Below are 16213 nucleotides of genomic sequence, written 5' to 3'. Positions count from 1 at the left end.
TCACTAAATAGCATTGCATCCTTGATCCTCTCCTCACTAAATGATGCATGTTTTTAGGAGTAAAAGGTATGCTGGATAAGATCGGCTTGGAGATCAACGGCTTCGCCAAGATGTTTCCTGTGGAAGCGTCTCTGGCCAACTTCACCATTTTCCTCAACAATGAACAGAAGAGGATTGAGTCCTATTATCCACAGCTTGACCAGATGGATTTCTACAGGTTAGCATTTGCTTACATTCATAATACACTTAGGGCCTTTTTTCTAAAGGTTTGTGTGTACAAAAACACGTGCAAACCTGATAGCGCACACAAAGCTAATCTACTAAACGTGTGCAAAGTGGATTGCAAAAGTAAGTGAATGCAATCCATTTTGCGTTTCTGTCTTCATTAATATGCAAAATATATGCTGATCATCAAAACGCCCAGGAGAATATGCATATATATTGTACAGCTCCAGCAATGTTTTTTATCAACACGCATCACCGATTTGCGAGCACAAGTTTGCGTTTTATTTAGCAACTTTGAAGAGTACGTGCAAATGATGGATGGAGAATCTTTCGTCCTATGTGTACATTTCGACATATTTGGATGGTCAGAAATAAAAAATATTACACATCGTCCATTCAGCATCATCCTTTAATAATTTTATAGCTGCTGGATGACTTAAGGGACAGATTGAAACAAAACCAATTGATATGTTTTTGTGTCATTCAAAGCTTTTCTAATAACATTAGTTTTTTCACATCTCAACATATTTGGACGGGCAGAAATAAAAAATATTAGACACATAGTCTATTCAGCAACATCCTTTTATAATTTTACAGCTGCTGGATGACTTAAAGGACTGATTAAAACTAATTCAATTGATGCATTTTGGTTTCATTTAAGACTTTTTTGTTGACGTTTGTTTTTTCACATATTACTAACATATAGCTTATGTGGCAAAACTTTTCTGCGTCTTGAGCACAGTAGTGCAGCCTCCCTCCCTTGCACCTTCAGCGGTAAAAAAAAGAAAAGTGGTGTCAGTGTAGATGCACTGCATGACTGCTTTCAAAATGCCCATAAAGGTGGTAGATGTTTCCTGCATGTTTGAAAACATTGCAAAACACCAAAAGTTGGAGCACGATAACATGAATGTGTAATAAATGTGTTTCTGTGGTGATGCATCATACAGTACACGCAAAATCCTCATTTAAATAAGGCGGTCTGCACCACTTTTCAACTGCACTTGCAGTTTTAGTAGATCACACGCATCACGACCACTAATAGCAGGGTTTCCCGCCTTAACAACAAAGAGCCACCGCCTAAACTTGAGTCTTAAAAAGGTTTTTATTTTTTTTTGTCCTGTCCAGCTTCTCAGTCAAATCATATAGTTGATGTAGATGCCCATATCGGCTGTTCAGATTTACTTTACAAAAGTGTAGGATACTTCATACTGCCTCTGCCTCTGTCAGGACGTCTCTGCAGCACCATGCATTGTCCCACCCACACAACCATCTGATTGGTTACATGCAGATCGGTAACAGCCAATCAGCAGTGTGTATTCACAGCACATATAACAGCCAATCAACAGTGCGTATTCAGAGTGGTAACAGCCAATCAGCAGTGAGTATTCAGAGCGCACATAAACACCTCCCAGTCAACTACTAGTAACATCACTATGAACCCGTTGACCGTCTAGAAATATAAGGGGCAACTCAGCTCGCTCGCAATCCTTGAGGTGAAGGCTAATTAGTTTTTAGCGTAACGTTAGCTCATTTTGTGTTGTGTGCATGCGTGTGTGTGTTACGGACAGCACAGCCCTGTCTGTCTGAGAGAAAGACAAGCATTATTGACTTACAGTTAACAACTAAGTTATTTCACTTGACCTTTTTCTGTGTTGGAGCTGCAAAAAAGGACATTATGTTAAATGAAGAATTTCTGTCTCTTAGAGTTGATATAATAATGTAACTGCATCATAAAGCCGACATTAACTCCATGGTGTTCAGGGATGAATAGTTTCTCCTATTGCTATTGTACTATTTTTTCAGCTATATTTACATTAATCATTAGTAATGTAGCAGCCTAGTTTTGAATGGTAGGGTCCCTGCTATCACATGTTGATAAAAATATAACATTGACATAATACAAATCAGCTACATGCTTTCCAAATGCTGTAATAAATTAAGCATGATGAGTTGAGCATATGTCAGCATGTGGCCTCACTTTTAACTATTTTTTTCAAATGCTTATTGCAAACGCTTATTTACAGTAAGTCATTAATTTGACTTAGTCATTATTTTGTCTTACTAAGTCAATATTTACTAAGTCAAAATAATGACATACTTAGTATCTCAGGTAACTAGGATTGTTTTGTGTTTTGTTTTTACTTTACGGAAAAAATATCGAGATATTTATTGTATATTGCCATTCAGCATATGGAGCGGAAAACACAACCAAAAATTGTAGGCTTCTTCACTCGACGAAGCCGGCCTACTTCACCACAGTCTATAGTCTATCGCCCCCCCCAGGCGGTGATGGTGGTGACATGCCAAATTACACTGTTCCATAGAGCCACCCAGCCCCTTACCCATCTGTCCGCCTGTCCTTTTCAACGCCCCCTTGCCCCTGGAGAGACACCACCTTAACTAACAAATTTTCTGGGGGAAACACTGAATTGTGCACGCAATTTTATAGACAGCACACGCTGTTTAGCGCAAGATATTTTGGAAAGTGGAAAAACAAGTTTTACCATGAATTGATCAAGGTGGACCCCGACTTAAACAAGTTGAAAAACTTATTCGGGTGTTACCATTTAGTGGTCAATTGTACGGAATATGTACTGAACTGTGCAATCTACTAATAAAAGTATCAATCAATCAATCAATCAATCAAAATACTTTATATGCTAATGTGTGTTTCATTGTATCCATTAAACCATATCCAATTGTATTTACAATCCGCAAAGTATGTGAAAATACTGTCTAAAATGTCACAAAATGACAGAAGTTCAGTCAGCCATTTTGCACATTCCACCCCAAACAACTTGTTTTTTCACTCTACTGGTACTTTAATAGACAAATGAAGAGACGTCCCCATAATGCACATTTGCACACTCAAACTCGTTATTTCAACGTGCGCTACAGGTGGATCGGCTGCGTGGCGGTGCTCTGCATGGTGGTCCTCATCATGGCCTTCAACGTCCTGGGTCTGCTGTGCGGCACGTGCGGCTACGACAAGCAGGCCACGCCCACCACTCGCGGCTGCTTGTCCAACACTGGAGGAAACCTGCTGATGGCGTATGTTGCTAAACCAAACTCTATTCACATTTGCCTATGCATTATTATTCACTTTTATATCCTCCCTCTGGTTCTTTCAGCGGGGTGAGCTTCTCCTTCATCTTCGCTTGGATGCTGATGGCCATTGTGACCACGCTGTTTGTTGCTGGGGGCAACCTGGAGAAGCTCATGTGCGAACCGCTGGCGAATAGACAGCTGTTCAAGGTACGGGGATGGAGACTCTTTCTGCTCTCTGTCTGAGCTAGTTTGCTTTTATTTTGTTCAAATGCAAGTTGAACTCCTTAGGTCACTGATTCCCAACACTGTGCTGCGGCACATTTGTGTGACTTCTTTATATGACCTTTTCATTTCACCGATATTAATCCAATACGATATCAGTAGGAATCATAGCAGATACTTTTATTATTTTGTAGAGTGGAATGTTACAAAAGGTTTGATCAAGTACCTTTGACAGATTTATGATTTTGATGTCGATTGTTCATTTGTGTTTTGGTCATAAGTCATTAAAACAGGGGTGTCCAAACTCCGGCCTGCGGGCCTATCGCGGCAACCAATTTCAATTTGGCCCGCGAGACAGCATAAGTTCAACAGGGAATCTGGCCGGGCAGGGTGTTTACATATTAAATTTTACATGTGCTTATTTGTAGCATCTTGTGGACAACGTGGGTGACTCAGGCCAGTGACCATGGAGTGAAGTTGCTGTAGATGACTTGCACAGCATTCACTTATATGACCCAATCCAAACAACCTTCCCTAGTCATGGTGCAGGAAAACAAATTTCAACCAGCATAAAAAGTCAACAGACATGTCTCACATAACACAACTTGCTCACTGAACTTTGTGGATATATATATATATATATATATATATATATATATATATATATATATATATATATATATATACACGTATATATGGCTCTGCCTTACAGATTTTGTTTGCGTAAGTAATATGCAACTATAATTACTTGATATACCGTATTTCCTTGAATTGCCGCCGGGCATGTGATATGCGCCTGCCCCAAATTTATTAGCACATGCTTACTTTTACTGCCGGGTCAAATTCGTGACGTCACGAGTGAGGCTTCCCCAGTCGTCATTTTCAAATTGGTGGAGGAGGGTTTTTTTGCTTTTACTATGTGTAAACCAGGGGTCTTGTTCCACAGCCATACAGATCACACTGATGGTTGTGATATAAAACAACTTTAACACTCTTACTAATATGCGCCACACTCTGTGAACCCGCACCAAACAACAAACACATTTCTGGAGAACATCGGCTCTGTAACACATTATAAACGCAACATAATAATTACCCAGAATGCCATGCATCCATGACTCTTACCGGCTATATTATACAATCCGCTAGCACCAACCCCCCCCCCCATCTGTGCGTCGGTTGAGGTGGGCGAGGTTGTATAATATAATCAGTAAGAGTCATGGATGCATGGCATTCTGGGTAATTATTATGTTGCGTTTATAATGTGTTACAGAGCCGATGTTCTCCAGAAATGTGTTTGTCATTCTTGTTTGGTGTGGGTTCACAGAGTGTGGCGCATATTAGTAAGAGTGTTAAAGTTGTTTATATCACTTACTTTTATATCGCTTACTTTTATATTTTTTGGTCTAAAATAGACCTAAAAATTAGCGATCATTAATCTTCACCAAGACGTCACCCGAGGGTCTTCTGAGATGACGCTGGCTGCTGCGAGATCATTATTAAAAAAAAAAAATGACCGACAGGAAGGCGAGAAACACTTTTTATTTCAACAGACTCTCGCGCCGTACCTTCTGTCAAAACTCTAAAGACCGACTGCACATTTCCTATCTTCACAATAAAAGCGCTGCTTCATGCTGCCTGCGCTAACAAAATAAGAGTCTCAGAAAGCTGGCGTGCACAATTGAGCAAGCTACGGAGTTTGCCGCCAATGTTTTTCTTAAAAAGTGTATGGAAGCTGGATAAATAAGATGCCAAAAACCAACCACTTTCATGTGGTATTGCACAAAAAGGAGGACTTTTTTCTCCTCCATTCAAAAATGTGGGCGTTATCATCACTACTGTCTGATTCTAATCAATGCAAGTCATCAGAATCAGGTAATACACCAACTTATATTCTTTTCTTCATGAAAGAAAGACATCTATATGTGTTACACATGTTTGTATTATCATTACACACATTTAACTTGTTAACAAAAACGTCTATTTCATAAATAAATAAATTCAAATGATATATATGAATGAGGTAGATCCCCTCGATTTGGTCAATTGAAACGTAGCTCGCCTGCAGAAAAGGTGTGGGCACCCCTGGTTTAGATGCATGCTGATATAATCCGATACTTGTTTTTTTTTTTTTTTTGCTGATATCAGACTGATAGCAATATCGGATTGGGACTCTGCTACAAATTATTCAATTTGACTTAATTGGTCCAAAAGTGTTTATTAAGTATGCTTGTATGTGTGTTTAGATTATAGACACACCTTTCCTGGTCCATCCAACCAAGAAAAACTTCCTACCTGGGATGCTGTTTCAGAACCCAAACATCGACCTAACCCTGGGAAGCATGTACAGGTAAACGTGCCGCTTCGATGTGCTGAAAAGGTTGTGTTTTTGCAGGAATACTGAAGTGTCACTGTGTTTGCAGAGAGTGCTTTGAGAACAACGGTCTGTACCACGCTCTGCAGCTGGAGACCATGTTCAACATCAACTCCTTCCTCAATAGAACTGTGGTAAGTGTCCGGTGTTTATAAAAGGGACTTGCGATCGTCAGAACCACACTAATGATACTACGTGTGTGTGTGTGTGTGTGTGTGTTTGTGTTTGTTTTAAAATCAGTACAACAAGGATCTGGCCAAAGTGTTTGAGGGCGTGCAGGTGGACCTGCAGGACATCACGCTACTGGAGCAGGCGGGCAGAGACAATCTCATCAACTTTGCCAACTCTGGGATTGGACTCATCGACTATGAAGCATACCTGGCTGAGGTGTGTGCTAGCTTATGTTAGTTGATAACATGTGTGAAAACTTTTTACACGCGTATTCTTATATGTGTAAACTGATCCCCTAGGTCATTTGCTAATATGAAAATACCAATGCTGTTCATTTGTGCTGATTTGTCCCTATATGTTTATTTGTGGCTTTTAAGTAATAATAAAAATAGATTTTCTTACCAGTGACACTACCCTAAACACACACCGTGTCCAAATCTCACTAAACTTCTCTCAAACATTTGCGTTGTCAAAAACAACCCCAAACATGTATGCTGAGGTTTAAATGTTAACTTTTTATTATTTACACACCTCCCCAGCAGTCTGCTGCTGTTTTTATCATTCACACATAAGAAGCTGCAATGACATTAAAACCATAACAGCACAGGTGATTTTTTTTTTTTTTACCAGACAAACCCGCACAAATGTTTGGGACAAGTTTTGGAGCGATTTAGAAAAGTTACTTAATAAAACAACAATAACATTCAAAACCATAGTAAAACACAGCACAAACAAAGGTTTTATGGCACAAATCAGCAGAAATGCAATATAAATAAACGACATTGGTATTTAAATAATTGCACTGAAACAGAAAGTTGGTTATATTGTACAAAATATGAGGTAATACAGTGTAAAATGTCACCTTGAATCATAAAAAAACTCGTAAAAATCCCCAAATCAGCCACTTTTGATGACTTGTTAATGAATAAATGCTGTGAAGCTGGTGATCCTTTGCAAACAAAAGCGCGTACATAATGTACAGACCATCTCAATCAATAAAAATAGAATATTTTTATATTATATAAAATTGTTAATTTTTTGGTTGGACTTAGTCACTTTTTGAATTAAACTGTTGAAATAAATTAGCTTTCAAAAAGATTCCACTTTATTGAGATGCGTCTGTAGATGTTGACGTGTGAGGTTTGAGCGCCATTGTTTGCACCTTGTACCTGTAGGGGGCGCCACATCCACAGGAAAGGACGACCAGCTGCCCAGCTCACAATGGAAAGTCTTCAAATGTTTTTTTTTTTATGATTTTATCATCATCTTTATTCATGGCAATTTCATTAAGACGACTAACTATACAATTTAGATACTTTGATACCTGCGTGAGGCATCTTATAGGGTTGAAAACTCTTGTTAGAGGAGGGGGAATTGTTAGCTGAATCTTATAACAACTACACAACAGTCACCTTTAATGCAACTCTTGATCCCAAATAAAAAGAGAATTCAACCTCAGGTTGTCATGTGATGAATAGGATAAAACCTGAGCATGCATCTGACTTTTAGGTTCCACTGGATGTCTTGTACGTAAAAAAAAACTAAATAAGCAAGTATTAAATGCAGTTTCTGTCCGTAGGTCAATAAAGGGGTCACGCTTGTGGATCTTCTGACCTTCTCTACTGACTTAGAATCTCAGGCTGACCAGCTGGTGAGTAGTGTCATTGTTCTTAACTGGTGCAGTGGCTTAGGTAGACATGTAAGCATTGGTGGTTCAGTGGTAGAATTCTCGCCTGCCACGCGGGAGGCCCGGGTTCGATTCCCGGCCAATGCATCATCCTTTTAAAAAAATGTTTTTTTTTTTGTTTTTTTTTTAGAAGGTTCTGAAAACATTGAAAATGCTTTATTAGACTTACGCCAAATGTTTTGTTTTGCTGTCAAGGTGTTTAAATACCCTATTGAGCGTCTTTAAACTGGAACACTCTTTTGTTTTTGCAGCCACGTGGCGCTCTGGAGAATGCGCTGAAAGGTCACGCCAGCAGCATCAGACAGATTCACAGAGAACACGTGGTCCCCATTGAGCAAGCAATGGTAGGCTACAGTCCACACACACTTTCCTTACTGATGAGGAGGGAACGCTTTGTTTTTATTTTACTTTTTTCTCTACTATGCGTCTGAAGAAGAGGCAGCAGATCACAATAGCTCCTCAGACTTTCATAATTTTTACATTATCCCTGGTGTATTATTCAACTTAATATATTTTTGGCAAACTTATTTATTTAACTATTTCCCTTGGGGATCAATAGTTTGTCTAAGTATATATTGTATGAAGCAAGGAAATGCTAACATGTCATAAACACAATGAAGTCATGTCACAAAGGGCCAAACCTGGTAATAACAAAATAATTACTCCCCCTTGAGATTCGGAGCAGACTGCATTTTTCCTCTTGTTAATCATCAATAAAAACTTCAGTACAAACTTCAGTTGACAAGTGTTCACCTCCACTTTCCTTTCTCTCCCTATCTCTCATTCACCTGGTGACAGAAATATGTCCGTGCGAGGGTAAGCCGCTGTCGTGACAGTGGTCGTGGATGTCCGTGTTTGTGTAGCCTTGCCGTGTTGACGTACCGTGCTGACGTGTTGACGTGTTAAAATACATTCATGCTTGCTAACAGGGTTTATCTTTCTGTGCAGAGCACCTTGACTCAGAGCATAAAGCTGCTGCAAAGAACATCCAGCGACCTACCAGTGAGAAAATACTAACAAATTACATATATGTACATATTATAATAATATAATATGTATATAATTCATGTATATTATGATTGGTTACTCAGAATATGTGAAAGTTCAACTCCTACCTTGTTTACTTGCATGACAACCTTTTTAAGTTTTGTAATCAATCAGAAATAACAGGCAGCTAAAATTCGCAAAAGCATGTGTAAGTGTGAAAGGGAGTGTATTGCATTGTTTAGCCCATCATCCCTTGTAGTGGATTTAAATCAGTGTAATTTAGATTTTTTTTTTAATGGTGATAGGACCGTTTTTATAATATCCACCAAATTCAGTGAGTAGGTTGTGTTATGTGTGACCATGTTTGTCGAATTTTTGTGCTGGTTGCATTTTTTTTTCGTGCACCATGACTAGGGAAGGTTGTTTGGATTGTGACATATAATTAATAGCTGTGTTGCATTTAACTTAAAGTGTAATGAACAATCACTCAGTTTAGTTAGTCTCATTGGTCACCGAATATAGCTACAAATGAGGCATAATGCTGCAAAATGTACACAGCTAGCCTAAATAGCATGTTAGCATCGATTAGCATGCCGTGCTAATCGATGCACATTCTACGTAAATCAACTTGAATCCGTCCATGATCGTGTTGTTACACCCTCCGACAACACACCGACGAGGCATGATGTCTCCAAGGTATCGGAAAATAGTCGAAAAAACGGAAAATAACAGAGCTGATTCGACTCGAGGCGTCTGATGTGGTAGGGAAAAATGGTGTTGAGTAATGATGTGACGTCATGTTTGACGTCGTCGCTCAGAAAGGGATAAACAGAAACGCGTTAAATTCGCCAAAATTCACCCATTTAGAGTTCGGAAATCGGTTAAAAAAATATATGGTCTTTTTTCTGCAACATCAAGGTATATATTGACGCTTACATGGGTCTGGTGATAATGTTCCCTTTCAAGGATGTTGGCAGGTAGCAGTAAGGACAGTTTAAATCCTTTTATACACCCCAAAATAACTCACCCCCCTCTTACGTTGTCACTCAACTGATTATCTCACATTCCAAAAAGGCTATATCGGGTAGACATGTCCCAGAGAACATTTTCAGTTAAGGATTGTTGTCTTGATTTAAAATTCACAATGAAAGCAATAGCACAGAAATAACTTAGTATCAGTAGTCAAAGTCCTTGTTGGGATGTCGCATGGCTGCAGTTGTGTGTCCCCGAGTATGCAAGAATCCAGGAGAGTTGCGTGGAGGTAAGATGAATTTAATACACAAAAGAAAATAACAAAAGCAAACATAAAGCAGTCGTGCAGATAAACGTTCTCAACATAATATTATCATCGAGCACTGAGGAGTGCTCGAGTGAAACATAAATAGACACTAGTGTGATTGACAGCAGGTGTGAACCGCTGCCAATCAACGAAAAGAGAAAAATAGTGCTCCGTGAATAAAAACAGGAAATACAACAAAATAAGAGCACTGAACCGGAAGTAAATACAAAAACACAAAAAACTAACAGAAATGAAGTGACACATCGTTACAGGACCTCCCCCTCAAGGAACAGATACCAGATGTTCCCTGGGAAAGAAAAAAAAATGGAAAAAAGTCCAAAATGTAAGGGAGGGTGGAGGGAGGATTTGGTGGAGGGTTGCCAAACCTCGTGTCCCCGCAGCCAGCGAGGGAAAGTCAGGTGGCGGCGCCGCGTAGAGCGCCGCTGGAACTGGCGAGGCGGGCGGCCAGGGAACGGCCAAATCACTGGCCGAAAAAGAGGAGAGTGCGCAGGGCACGGCCACATCCACGGCCGACGTAGAAGCGGGCGCGCTGAAGCAGGCCGGGAAGCAGAAGACGTAACCGGCGGCGTGGAAACCGCAGGCGTCATCAACGGCGTGGAAGTGGCAGATGTCATCGGCGGCGTGAAAGCGGCAGACGTCATCGGCGGCGTGAAAGCGGCAGACGTCATCGGCGGCGTGAAAGCGGCAGACGTCATCGGCGGCGTGAAAGCGGCAGACGTCATCGGCGGCGTGAAAGCGGCAGACGTCATCGGCGGCGTGAAAGCGGCAGACGTCATCGGCGGCGTGAAAGCGGCAGACGTCATCGGCGGCGTGAAAGCGGCAGACGTCATCGGCGGCGTGAAAGCGGCAGACGTCATCGGCGGCGTGAAAGCGGCAGACGTCATCGGCGGCGTGAAAGCGGCAGACGTCATCGGCGGCGTGAAAGCGGCAGACGTCATCGGCGGCGTGAAAGCGGCAGACGTCATCGGCGGCGTGAAAGCGGCAGACGTCATCGGCGGTGTTGAAGCGGCAGGCGTCATCGGCGGCGTGAAAGCGGCAGATGACGCCGGGCGAGGAGCAGCAAATGCTGGCCGAGGAATAGCGGATGCCGGCGGTGACGAAGCCCGGCGTGGTGCTGCTCTTGGCGGCGTTGGGGCTCGGCGTGGAGCCGGCGTTGGGGCTCGGCGTGGAGCCGGCGTTGGGGCTCGGCGTGGAGCCGGCGTTGGGGCTCGGCGTGGAGCCGGCGTTGGGGCTCGGCGTGGAGCCGGCGTAGGGGCTCGGCGTGGAGCCGGCGTAGGGGCTCGGCGTGGAGCCGGCGTAGGGGCTAGGCGTGGAGCCGGCGTAGGGGCTAGGCGTGGAGCCGGCGTAGGGGCTAGGCGTGGAGCCGGCGTAGGGGCTAGGCGTGGAGCCGGCGTTGGGGCTGTGCGAAAGCCCGCCAGGCACGTAGATGTCTCCGTGGAAGGAGACGCTTGCGAAGATGACAGCAGTGTGTGCCTGGCTGCACCGCAGTGTATTGTGGGCCCCCCTCCACTAGGCGGCTGCCAGAAACCGTCCACACTTGCGGGAAGACATGCCTGCTCGTCGGCGTCCCCCGGTGCGAAAACCAGGGACGGGCGGGAGGAGGCCAGGAAGAGGGACGAAGACACGTCCCGCGCCGAGTCCCAGCAGGAGGACAAAAGTGACCTCACTGTGGGCTCCACTGGAGCTCTCGGCGATCCAAAAAAGAGAGCGGGAGCTGGCAGAAAGAGCAGCCGGGGAGCAGCCGCTGGAAGCTGCGTAGGAGCAGGGAGAAGCAGCTCAGCAGACGACGGGAAGGATGGCGGCGGCGGACGTGCCGGTCGGAGAGCCGCAGTAGGCGACGGAGCCGCAGGAGCCGCGAGACGTGAAGGAGGAGGTGGGCGCGCCGGTCGGTGAGACGTAGCCGGCAGCGTTGCCGAGAGGAAGGATGGCGGCGGAGGACGCGCCGGTCGGTGAGCCGTAGCCGGTAGCGTTGCCGCGGGAGCCGCGAGGCATGCAGGAAGTGGCGGACGTGCTGGTCGGAGAGCCGTAGTCAGCCGTCGAGCCGAGAGGAAAGATGGCGGCGGGGGACGCGCCGGTCGGAGAGCCGAAGCCGGTGGCGTTGCCGCGGGGAGAGGGTCCGCGTCTGTAGGCTGGGACCGCACAAACCTGGCCTTCAAGTCCTCCAGGAATTGTGCGGTCCAGAACGTCGGCTGAGGATTGCCGACAGGGATTCTCGCGAGGACACTTTCTTCTGGCTCGATGATACTGTTGGGATGTCGCATGGCTGCAGTTGTGTGTCCCCGAGTATGCAAGAATCCAGGAGAGTTGCGTGGAGGTAAGATGAATTTAATACACAAAAGAAAATAACAAAAGCAAACATAAAGCAGTCGTGCAGATAAACGTTCTCAACATAATATTATCATCGAGCACTGAGGAGTGCTCGAGTGAAACATAAATAGACACTAGTGTGATTGACAGCAGGTGTGAACCGCTGCCAATCAACGAAAAGAGAAAAATAGTGCTCCGTGAATAAAAACAGGAAATACAACAAAATAAGAGCACTGAACCGGAAGTAAATACAAAAACACAAAAAACTAACAGAAATGAAGTGACACATCGTTACAGTCCTAGTCATATAGGAGCAGCATGATCTGGACATTGGCCCATAAAAAATGCTAGGAATTGATATAAACATGTTTTATTAAATAAAAACATATGACAATAACATTACACCTAATTATTAAACAACACATTTTTATCAGACTTTTTTCCCAGTAATAAAAACCTCCTTTTGTCGTTCTTAACCTCTCACAGGTCAAGGTCACCAATATCCTAAGCGCCATCGATGCCTCGGAGTACCTCATCACTAATAACGCCTCGCATGTGGTCAAGCAGGTATAGAAAACATGTTTTATATTGAGGTGCATATACTTTAGTATACCTTGTTTTATAGCTATTAATGCACATTGCAATAACAATTTAGTAGTTCTTAAATGTACAGGATTTTTTATTTAATCTTCTACTTGCTTATTTTTTTGTATATTTATAATCAATAATGATGTAATTAAATAGTTAATTTGTGTTTGTTTATATAATGTGTATAGTTTTCTCTGTTCTTGATGTATTACATATTACTAAACAAATTTGTAGCTTAGCTTTTACTCAATTAACCATTTTAGGGTTAGGATTAGCACAACCTGTTGCTGTGGCATGCTATGTATAGCTGCTTAATGCTTTTTTACTTGGAGAAAGATATTTCTGACCCTATTGTGGAGATTTTTAGTTTTGCAATGCATTTAAAGTTCACTCAAAAGTAAATTTAACAGGAATGAAACACATTTGTATTTTCCCAACTTCCAGGAAACAAAAGGCTATGTCCAGAGCTTGGTGGGGTACTTCAAACAGTATACGAACTGGGTGCAAAATTCTGTGAGTATTGATCCTGATATTCAAATTGCATTGCACAAAAATGCAGTAGTTTATTTTTTTGGCCCATAAATTACTTCCTCTTTGTAAAATATGTGTTTGATCCACACATTTTTTTGACATTGTGTGTTGCTGGTGTTGTTTTGGTTGCAGCTGACTGCAGAAGTCGCTCAGTGTAAACCAATCAGCAACATTGTGGACAGCATGGAGATCGTAGGATGCAGCTTCGTCCTAGACTCAGTGGTAAGACAACCAAATGCAACTGAATAATTGTAATTGTAACACAAAAATGACTCTTTACTTGTCATTCTAAAGTATGCTACTAAAAGCTGCATTATTTTATGTGTCAAATTTTAGTAGCACGCTTTAATTATTCTGGTTGAGTTTGAAGTGACAGTAAAATATGTTCAGGGCTTTTATATTTAATATAACCACCCTAAACAAAGCAAAGACAGAAGTTTTTATCGTGTAGGTGCTGTGATAGGCACCAGCGCACCCCGCGACCCCAAAGGGAATAAGCGGTAGGAAATGGATGGATGGTGCTGTGAAGTCCAGAACATGAATGATAGCGCCACTCTTGGACAAAAGTAATATTACATCTGCAGGAAAGATGTTTTTTACAGTGTTTAAGGCCACGGGGTCCACAGGGTCCCTATGCATTGGTGGTTCAGTGGTAGAATTCTCGCCTGCCACGCGGGAGGCCCGGGTTCGATTCCCGGCCAATGCAACATTCCTTTTTTTTTTTTTTCTTTTTTTTAGCATACAAGCTGACCTGGCGTTGATTCATATGAGATTCATAAGCAATGTATACAATAAAAACGAGACATTAGAAAAGGGTGAAAAACGTCAAAAGAGGAGCGGAAAATCACATTTACTCTCAACTTTAGCCACAAAATGATGTACTTTTTGGGCATGTCGCGTCTGAGGCATTTCAGAAGATAGCTCTTATGTATGATTAATAAAATGTGCCACAGAAGTCAATGAAGTATGAGGTAATCTGACACACCGAGTGACAAAAATCACGGCTCGATACCAAAAATTGTAGCATTAACCTTTTCTACTTACAATTATTTGGATAACAAAGAATTGATTGAGACGGGTTAGTGCATCTGCCTCACAACACAAAGGTCCTGAGTAGTCCTGGGTTCAATCCCGGGCTCGGAATCTTTCTGTGTGGAGTTTGCATGTTCTCCCCTTGACTGCGTGGGTTCCCTCCGGGTACTCCGGCTTCCTCCCACCGCCAAAAACATGCACCTGGGGATAGGTTGACTGGCAACACTAAATGGGCCCTGAATGTTGTCTGTCCATCTGTGTTGGCCCTGCGATAAGGTGGCGACTTGTCCAGGGTGTAACCTGCCTTCCGCCCGAATGCAGCTAAGATAGGCTCCAGCGACCCCAAAATGGGACAAGCGGTAGAAAATGGATGGATGGATAGAATGGATTGATTGATTGAAACTTTTATTAGTAGATTGCACAGTACAGTACATATTCCGTACAATTGACCACTAAATGGTAACACCTGAATACGTTTTTTAACTTGTTTAAGTCGGGGTCCACGTTAATCAATTCATGGTAAATTGATTAACAGATTGAGAGTTCCACTATGATATGTCTTTCTTTTAACATACATAAATGAAACACAGAACACACCCAGATCATTTATAAGAAGTTTAATGACCATGCGTGTAAAGTGTTTTTATTTTTACTTTCTAGAACACGTTCTGGTTCGGTCTGGGAGGCTGCAGCATCCTCTTGATCCCCAGCATCATCTTCTCCATCAAACTGGCCAAATACTACAGAAGGATGGACACAGAGGACGTTTTTGAAGAGTAAGTCCTATCACGTAATAGTTTAACTTTTGGTACATTTCCCCAGTCTGGTGATATAAGGTCCAATACAAGAGCTATAACGAAAAAACAGTGAAAAAGATTATAAAATATATGTGTGCATTGGCCGGGAATCGAACCCGGGCCTCCCGCGTGGCAGGCGAGAATTCTACCACTGAACCACCAATGCATATAGAGGTTGTGACGGAACCCTACATATTTTCGCACACATTCCCAATGGTGCCGTTAAATCACTGCAGTTGTACTGTATTTTTGCTCAGGGCTGCGTAAAGTATCTACCATCGAAAGCTTGGATGATTTCTAGTTTTAAGTTAGTTAAAAGAGGTTTTCTCAGAGAGGGATTACGGTCAAACGAGTCTCTGTGGTCCATTTCATATGTAAACAACAATAGATAATAATAATGATACATAAAGGACAGATGTCAGTATTGAGGTCATAGCAGCAAAACAAATACATGCAGTTGATTTAGTGTTGGATGTAGGTGACAGAATAATGCTTGAGGACAAATTAGTTTGTCGATGTGTCTGAGGGTCAGAGGAGCAGTAGGTCATATGGGTCTAGGTAGGTATGCACAAGTGGGCGTTGGCATAGTTAGTCATTTAAGAAGAGCACATACATCCATCTATCCGTGAGTGAGGATAAAGGAGATGATATGTTTGTCTATTTGTTTCATGCTTTACTTTACTATGATAGTTTATCTTGTTTATCACATCTTTTATTCATCATGTCATATTTATTTTGCAAAACAATATTCTTCAAATGCACTACACAGTCGAGGTGCATTGACTGGGAATTGGAAAAGATAAAAACCCTAGGTGCATTGACTGGGCATTGAACCCGGGCCTTGACTGAACAACCAATGAATGCATCTGTATGAATGTGACCTTAAACTTCCAAAAATGGCGCTGTCCTTGTATTGGACTTCAGAATAAAGAGACAGAACAATG

General features: G+C 42.4%; 1 protein-coding gene and 3 non-coding genes across 11 annotated transcripts in view; 3 read left to right on the top strand and 1 right to left on the bottom strand.

Moving 5' to 3' along the window:
- prom1b (prominin 1 b) overlaps positions 1-16213 on the top strand; it is a 65608-nt gene that overhangs the window by 30540 nt on the left and 18855 nt on the right. For 4 of the 8 annotated variants that reach the window (XM_061912629.1, XM_061912612.1, XM_061912604.1 and 1 more), the window contains 14 exons: positions 58-217; positions 3124-3276; positions 3357-3480; positions 5742-5845; positions 5919-6003; positions 6110-6256; positions 7620-7691; positions 7979-8071; positions 8526-8543; positions 8676-8729; positions 12808-12888; positions 13354-13422; positions 13573-13662; positions 15133-15248. In XM_061912629.1, the coding sequence (XP_061768613.1) occupies positions 58-217; positions 3124-3276; positions 3357-3480; positions 5742-5845; positions 5919-6003; positions 6110-6256; positions 7620-7691; positions 7979-8071; positions 8526-8543; positions 8676-8729; positions 12808-12888; positions 13354-13422; positions 13573-13662; positions 15133-15248 (1366 nt within the window). Of the gene's footprint in view, positions 1-57; positions 218-3123; positions 3277-3356; positions 3481-5741; positions 5846-5918; positions 6004-6109; positions 6257-7619; positions 7692-7978; positions 8072-8525; positions 8544-8675; positions 8730-12807; positions 12889-13353; positions 13423-13572; positions 13663-15132; positions 15253-16213 lie in introns of those variants that run through there. The other 4 variants (XM_061912654.1, XM_061912638.1, XM_061912619.1 and 1 more) reach the window with 2 other exon arrangements.
- trnag-gcc (transfer RNA glycine (anticodon GCC)) lies at positions 7744-7814 on the top strand. Its single transcript has one exon. It is a non-coding gene; the product is annotated as a tRNA-Gly (tRNA).
- trnag-gcc (transfer RNA glycine (anticodon GCC)) lies at positions 14076-14146 on the top strand. Its single transcript has one exon. It is a non-coding gene; the product is annotated as a tRNA-Gly (tRNA).
- On the bottom strand, positions 15365-15435 carry trnag-gcc (transfer RNA glycine (anticodon GCC)). Its single transcript has one exon. It is a non-coding gene; the product is annotated as a tRNA-Gly (tRNA).

This window comes from Nerophis ophidion, linkage group LG01, assembly GCF_033978795.1.
Source record: "Nerophis ophidion isolate RoL-2023_Sa linkage group LG01, RoL_Noph_v1.0, whole genome shotgun sequence".
NCBI lineage: Eukaryota > Metazoa > Chordata > Actinopteri > Syngnathiformes > Syngnathidae > Nerophis > Nerophis ophidion.
Note: the sequence above shows the minus strand (reverse complement) of the source record. Positions and strands in the feature narration are given on the sequence as shown.